The 7,279-nt window shown below is 36.0% G+C and overlaps 2 protein-coding genes across 3 annotated transcripts; one reads left to right on the top strand and one right to left on the bottom strand.

The window, feature by feature from the left end:
• The first annotated feature begins 3,129 nt into the window (after window positions 1–3,129).
• On the top strand, window positions 3,130–5,441 carry LOC120628200. Its single transcript, XM_039896452.1, has 2 exons — window positions 3,130–3,297; window positions 4,529–5,441. Exons 1-2 carry the CDS (start codon window positions 3,165–3,167, stop codon window positions 5,173–5,175), a joined length of 780 nt encoding a protein of 259 aa, XP_039752386.1. The 5' UTR covers window positions 3,130–3,164; the 3' UTR covers window positions 5,176–5,441.
• LOC120628199 (protein ANTAGONIST OF LIKE HETEROCHROMATIN PROTEIN 1-like) lies at window positions 3,195–5,777 on the bottom strand. 2 transcript variants are annotated; one of them, XM_039896451.1, is made up of 3 exons: window positions 5,440–5,777; window positions 4,261–4,417; window positions 3,195–4,132 (listed from the first exon to the last, which is right to left on the bottom strand). In XM_039896451.1, the coding sequence occupies exons 1-3, from the start codon at window positions 5,748–5,750 to the stop codon at window positions 4,082–4,084; spliced, it is 519 nt and encodes a 172-aa protein (XP_039752385.1). In that variant the 5' UTR covers window positions 5,751–5,777; the 3' UTR covers window positions 3,195–4,081. The 2 variants fall into 2 exon arrangements, with proteins under 2 accessions (XP_039752385.1, XP_039752384.1); XM_039896450.1 differs by having other exon boundaries at window positions 3,195–4,417.
• Window positions 5,778–7,279: the final 1,502 nt, after the last annotated feature.

Below are 7,279 nucleotides of genomic sequence, written 5' to 3'. Positions count from 1 at the left end.
ACCCAGCTTTCTGCGTCCAACAGGAAAAATGTTTGTGTGATAAACATGAATGTTTTTTCAGGGTCTGGGTGTTTATCTGTTTATTATAAGTATATGTTATGTGTATTATATCTATAAAAATATTTATCACACATCATTGTACCCATAACACAAGCTACACTTACTTTGGTGCGAGGTGACGATGTGTGTATTGTCGTAGTATATTTATATTAATAAGTTGTATAACATTTTTTATATATTTTGGCGAAAAATCTTAGAAGATTAAAAAAAGCGGATAATAGTAAACTAACCAACTATAGATAAGTATTTACACATATAATTAAAAAGCAGACACTTTTTAACTCACTTCAAAAAGCACGTTATCATTTCGGATGTTTTTTTATATATGCTTGAGCATAGCTCTGTCATATACAAACGGATCCGCAAAACTCTTAATTTTTTCGAAAGGGGTTTATTCCGAAATGGTCCCATTGAAATTTCATATCGATACAGAGTTTCCGAGACAGACAATGGAACCACCTCCTTTTGAAGTCGCCTGAAAAAAAATCAGTCGCTGCCAACATTTAGTAAAAACGGCTTTGTCTTTTCAATAAAAATACAAGTAAGTAACCAAAACATAAATAAACAAATTGTAGTATGTACAACTCTTGTTATCTAAAATGAAATATCTAAACGACTACTTTCCTAATAGGAAATTCTACTTCCTTTTTCAGCTGTCAGGAAATTTCAAGGGAGTAGCTTAGGCCCAAAAATATTAGATTATATACGGGTTCGCCATTACGCGTTTGTTGCCCCCGATGACCCCGATGATGAGGTTTTATGGGTTTAGACTTTCGATCCATAATAATTTAGATAAACATTTTATGTGTTGATTGAATTTATTATACACTTTATTTGTTCTTATACACTTTGTTTGTCATTTTTGTGTTACTTTTTGTGGTGTACAAAAAGTAACACAGAAGGAGCAAACTTAAAAAGTAGGATACCAAAGGCGGCCTTATCTCTTTCAGGCACCTTGGGAAAACCAAGAGAAACTGATTGGTGGGGTGTATCGTTAAAATACATACTTACGAATAATTACAGACTAATACTTATCCTAAGTACACACATAAATAATAATAAATATAAAAAATAATAATGTAATATATACGTATATATACTTAAATATGAGTAAGATTAAATCACCTAATGTCGTCTTTATTGCTCAAGTTAATGAGCTTTAACAGCATGTTTGAATACGTTTAGTGGCCTTGACTGTCGTATGCTTTTTGGAAGTGCATTCCACAGTTCAGTCGCTTTAACAATGAGCTTATGAAACTTTGTTTCATGAAATGGCATGCTCAGTCGACAATAACGTAAATCTGACAGTGCTCAAGAACTCCTTTAGGTAAGGAGGAGTTATTGGGTAAAATAAAACACAGTACAGAAGCGAGCGAAAGTACTTGTATGTTATGTTGTGTGATTGCGTAAACAGTGCACATTTATGCGACATGCAACAATCGCGGTTGATTTGCTGTAATTTTTTGAAGAATTATAGATAGATAGATAGATACATTCTTTATTGCACACAATTAAGGGATAAAGATAATATTTAAAACAGTAAAAGAACAAAAAAAAATGCGCAAAGGCGGTCTTATTGCTTTAAGCGATCTCCTCCTGACAACCCTTAATGAAAGAGGAAAATAAATTATTATGGAAACGGGATTGTACAATATTTTAAAAAAATATGTCTTATCATAAACTATACCAACTGCACATAACCATAATACATAAATAGCTCATAAATAATATGAAATTAAATACATTTATATAGATATGTATTGATTCTATTATTATTACTTTTTTTTTAAATATTTTATTTTTAAAAAATTACAAAAATCAATTGCTATCATATTGTTATATACATATATAAATCCATATATATATAAATAAATTTAAAGATGTACAATGTGCATATATACTAATTGTATACAAAGAAGAGTTATATTCTCTGTCCACAACTCACCATCAGATCTATATGAATTTTTAGAAGTACCATTTCGGAGTAAGCCCCTTTTGAACAAGAAAAATTTGCAAATCCGCAAGGTGATTACGTATCTCACGACAGGCTTGCGACAGACGTAAGTCTTGCAATCTTTGCTGTCACTTTTGTATTATTTTGGATGCAAAAGTGAAGGCAAAGATCATGAGATTTACGCCTGTCGCATCCGAATTGATAACCTTCTCCTTTTTGAAGTCGATTAAAAAAGGTTCCTTCAAGATTTCAAATAAGTATTGAGGTTAACTCGAATCTATTCAAAAACCTTTTCTAACACCTGCCTCAAGTCCCACATCTAGGACATTGAGAGCTACTCAAGATTCAAACTCCTTGTCAATCCTGCATCCCTAGTAAGAGATTTGCGCACTCACAATCGTAGGCTCGTTTTCTAGTATCGAAATAACGTACGTGTTTTAAAGTACGTGTTTTAAAGCCGTACCTTCTATATACTACTGATTTCTATTTCACAAAAGTACCGCTTTGAGCGCTGTCTGTAGAATTTTATACGGTTTTAAGGCTTAAAACAAGATAAAGTGCAATTTTACTCTAACGTTACTACAGTGTAATAGTGTTTCGGCACTAAGACACAGCTAGCGGCAGAAGTGCTAATAATTTAAAGCTTTAAAGTAATGCGGTCAAAGTTCAATTTACTGTGACGTTGTTTCGATATTCCTAAAGAGCTCTACCATTGCGGGTGTGTTAATCTCACGCTAAGGGTCCGTTCACACAGACCGGCTCGGAGAGGAGAGCAGATTTTTATCACGTTGGAAACAGTGTTTTGAGTGATTGTAGTAAAGTTTATTTTTGCATTTGCACCTTTTTTGTCATTAAAAATGCCTGAACGCGCTTCGTGTGAAGTAATAAAAGGAGCCGACCGGCTCCGCTTGCGTGCTCTTTCTCGCTCGCGCAGCCGATCGGCTCTGATTGCGTGCTCTTTCTCGCTTGCGCAGCCTGTCGGCTCCGATTGCGTGCTCTTTCTCGCTCGCGCAGCCGATGGGCTCCGATTGCGTGCTCTTTCTCTATCGCGTAGCCGATCGGCTCCGATTGCGTGCCCGCTGCGGCCGCGCCGACCGCCATTTTGATAGCAACATTTGAACGTAATAGTTGTGCGTACTTGTACGAAAAGATGAATGATGAAAAATTAATAATACTCGTGTCAAAATATGAGTGTTTATTTGACATAACCAAGCCATCATATAGCGATCGGATAATGAAAGACAATGCATGGGAGGAAATTAGCAAATGTCTCGGAATAAGTGGTAAGTAAGGTTTTCATTGTTTTACACCTACCCCCAGATACTCAAACGAATTTTAAAGCAAGGGCTTCTTAAACTCGTGCTGCGACGTGTTAGATTCAAAGTCAAAATAGGAATAACATGAGTTTAAATGCGCCCTTACTTTAAAAACTCGTTTGAGTATCTGATCGTTAGAATATACTTATGTAGTAGACAATTTTTATTAAATATAACTTAAGAAACTCGCGTAGCCACTTGATCTTGCCAATCTAAAGCACCACTTGATGAAAAATAATCCTTAAATTTATTCCTTGTGGTTAGAACTGCGTCGCTATTAGAACTGTTTTCATTATTATTGTCTGTTATTGCTGTTAATAAATTTATATTGCTGTGAAATTCATTCTCTTGTCCTGGCGTCCGATTTTCTATTAAAAAATTATGTAAACATGTAGTTGCTAATATAATTAAATCACAGTACTTCGGCTGAATTTTCATTCGTTTTTGATAAATTTCAAATCTTTGAGTTAGCATTCCAAATGCACATTCTACGACTTTTCTTGCCCTGCTTAAACGCAGATTAAATACTTTTTTTGATAATTCTGTTCTTGCTTGTTCTCTTGGATACGGCCGCAATATATTATTGCTCAAAGGAAATGCCTCGTCTCCTATAAAAACATGTGGTAAGCTTTCAGTGGTACTAGGTAGAGGTTTATTTGGGGGCAGCTTTAACTTATTGGTGTTGAGTTTTTTCCAAAATTTTGAATTCTGTAAAATTCCGCCGTCGCTATTTTTACCATATGATCCGACATCAACAATTAAAAAACTGTATTTCGCGTCGACCACAGCTAGTAACACTGTACTGAAAAAGTTTTTATAATTATAGTATAAGCTTCCACTATTATCTGGTGCCTGTATATTGACATGCTTTCCGTCTATAGCGCCCAAACAGTTAGGAAAATTCCAAATATTAAAGAAATCACGTGAAACCTTTTCCCACATTTCTTCATCTGGCATCTGCATAACTATGGGCATCAAAACATCACAAATTACTCTGATTGTCTCATGAATAATTGAATGAACTGTAGAAATTCCCATTCGAAAATTAAATGACAAGTTTTTGAAACTGCAACCAGTGATGAGGAATCTGTAAAAATAAAACAAACACACAAAATAGAAATATAAGACTGCCGTACCAAAACGAACTATAAAATAAAAAAGAGTTATGTTATTAATTTTTCATTTCTGTTCTTTCCAGTGACGCAGTGCCAGGATCGTTGGAAGAAACTGCGAGATAACTTCAGAAAAGCCTATTATAACCGAAAAGGCAAGAGTGGCGATGGTGCAACTACGTCCAAATTGATAAAATTTGAAAAAGAACTTTCTTTTATAATACCATTTTTTCGCAATCGAAACCAAATATCTAATGTAACATTATCATCGGATGATTCAGAGCCTGGCACACCAATACCACCACCATCGACATCATCTAAACGTTCTGACCATTCTGAAGTTGAATCGCTTGCAAGTACTTCTGGCTCGAAAAAGAGACCACGCTTAAGCAAAGATGTTGCTACGGTTTTCGAAGAGTATCTTGAAGAAAAAAGAAATACTACACCCCGTGACAAGGCATTACGTAATTTTTTTTTGTCTATGTCAGATACAGTGGAAACATTCCCAAAAGAAGTCCAAGCACGAATTAAAAGGCGCGTGTTTAACATTGTTAATGAAGCTGAATTAAGTCTGTATGGAAATAGTACAGATTTGAATTATTCTTTGTCTATAAATTCACCGCCATCGACTAATCAATCTACTTACCTAGTGTCAAACGAAACCTATATTCCTCAAAACTATCCAGATCAGACTACTTACGGGTACAATACCAGCACACAAAATACAAAATAATAAACAATCAAAAACAATAATAATTATAATAATAATAATTAAACACACACAAATCTGTACTATTTAATTACATTTCATTAACGTAAATAATGCTTAATAAATGGAGGGCTGTGATTTTGTGATCTATTTAGATGTTTGTGTTATTTAACATGATTAGTATAAGTAATTTACATTTCATTAACGTAAACAATGCTTAATAAATGGAGGGCTGTGATTTTGTGATCTAAATAACATGATTAGTATAAATAATTGTTTTTTATTTACCTTAAAGTTACCGTTAACCTTTCTTCGGCTGTAATGGTGCAACGATAATTTGTAGTCTTTTTTGTTATATGTACTCTTAACAAATCTGTCAATTTCAAAAATTGCCAATATTCCATACGATAATACTCATAAAATTTTAGGCTATCTCTCTTCAATTCCTCGAAAATGGTGTGAAACTCCCCATGGATTAGTCTGTTTTTCCAAATATGTTTTACCCATATTTGTTTCCGCTTGCGCTTACGTTTCCTATGTTCTATTTCAAGTAATCTTGCTAACAAATATATTTCTTCGTCGGAGCTATCTAAATCCATGTTTCGAAAAGCACACGTTAACACACCGAAAACAAAACTTAGACTGCGCGGAATACTGGCACTGCCTTTGTAGTGTATCCACCCGACTCCGAGCGCATCCGACCGGCTCCGAGCACATCCAACCGCACCCGCTTTCAGATCTCTTCCAGCCGGTCGATGTGAAATAGTTGGCGGCTCCGCTCCGGCCAATTCCAAGCGTATACGACCCGGTCTGTGTGAAAAGAAAAAAGCAGGCCGATGCTCTCCGAGCCGGTCTGTGTGAACGGACCCTAAAGGTACTGATAAACCCTCTTCAATTCGAAAGATTACCCTTTGCACACAAAAAGATTTATTTCCGATTTGTAGGTCACTCTGCATTTGAACCCTGCGGAAAGTTGAACTCTCACATAAGGGTTAACGCCTTCGGGGTGTTTAGACACGTTTAAGAGTTTATTTGCGTTCATAATTAGGGTGATTCAACAAAGGAGGGTCTAGTTGAGAAAGCACAAATCCGTTGATGACGTTTGTTGAGCGTTATTCGATGGATGACCCACTTTTACACCCGGACCCTTCGTAAAAAGTTTAACGCTCGTAACTATATCGCTGTTATCAAGTATCAAAATACTTAAACGTCAAAATGTAACAGAACTAATCTTACTTGCTTTAAAGCTTAACGTTGTCCATACATCTACTACCAGCAATGTTTGTAAAACAATAATGAGTAGAGGAATATTTGCGACTCTAAAAATACTTAATTTAATTTGCTACAATCCGCGAAAAACGAGACCAAAGTAATGTTAAATTCTTAATTAGTTGTGCATTGTTAAGTCAGCATCTCCTGAGAATGCTCCGGTGTTGGGGGAAATCATGCGTAGAGAGTGTTTTTTTTGTGTGGAGACGTTCACAAGAAAACCAAGGACGCAACCTTTAGATACAACTTTTGGCTCATACTAGAAATTAGACCCAGGTTCTCGTGACTAAATTGGTTTTAGTCTAAAGGCTTTGAAATCATGCGTCAGGAAAATTAGGGTGACTTTCCACCATAGCTGTGCGATAAAGCTAGGCAGTGAAGTGAAATGTAGGCTACGAAACAATGTAACGGTTTCGCTAATTTTAAGTGGTTTCTAGAGTGGGTAAGATTTTGCGCGAAGACGATGCACAGCTTAAAAATGCGTACTAACTACATAACTAGGAGGGTAGTACTAGCGTTGAGCCGTTGACTGGGTTTGAGCGAGCACAAAGCTTGCTATGAGTTAAGCTTTAGTGCTGGAAGAAACTGCCTCGTTAGTTACCATGATCAACTGCGGATCTCGAGGATGTTCGAATCCCGGGTCGGTCCAGGAATTGTTAGGTTTTGAGAACATTACGGAGAACTCTCAGCTATTCAGGTCTCTTCACGACGAGTTTTCCTTCACCGTTGATGCAAGTAATATTTTAACTGCTTAAAACTCACATAACTCGGAAAAGTAAGTGCTGGTATTCGAACTCGCCCCCACGAAAGTGAAGTCAAAGTCCTGCCCACTGGGCATTCACCGCTTCGCAAATAAATA

The sequence above is a fragment of the Pararge aegeria genome, chromosome 12 (assembly GCF_905163445.1).
Source record: "Pararge aegeria chromosome 12, ilParAegt1.1, whole genome shotgun sequence".
Classification (NCBI taxonomy): domain Eukaryota; kingdom Metazoa; phylum Arthropoda; class Insecta; order Lepidoptera; family Nymphalidae; genus Pararge; species Pararge aegeria.
The sequence above is the reverse complement of the archived record's forward strand: the minus strand, read 5'-3'. Positions and strand labels throughout refer to the sequence as shown.

What these genes read in the sequence shown, in the direction of transcription:
- LOC120628200 (XM_039896452.1), top strand. Translation starts at nt 3,165, where the DNA reads ATGAATGATGAAAAATTAATAATACTCGTGTCAAAATATGAGTGTTTA. An exon ending in CAAATGTCTCGGAATAAGTG is followed by an intron (nt 3,298 to 4,528) that starts GTAAGTAAGGTT and finishes TGTTCTTTCCAG; the next exon opens with TGACGCAGTGCCAGGATCGT.
- LOC120628199 (XM_039896450.1), bottom strand. Translation starts at nt 5,750, where the DNA reads ATGGATTTAGATAGCTCCGACGAAGAAATATATTTGTTAGCAAGATTA. An exon ending in AGGTTAACGGTAACTTTAAG is followed by an intron (nt 4,418 to 5,439) that starts GTAAATAAAAAA and finishes TTATTTTTACAG; the next exon opens with ATTCCTCATCACTGGTTGCA.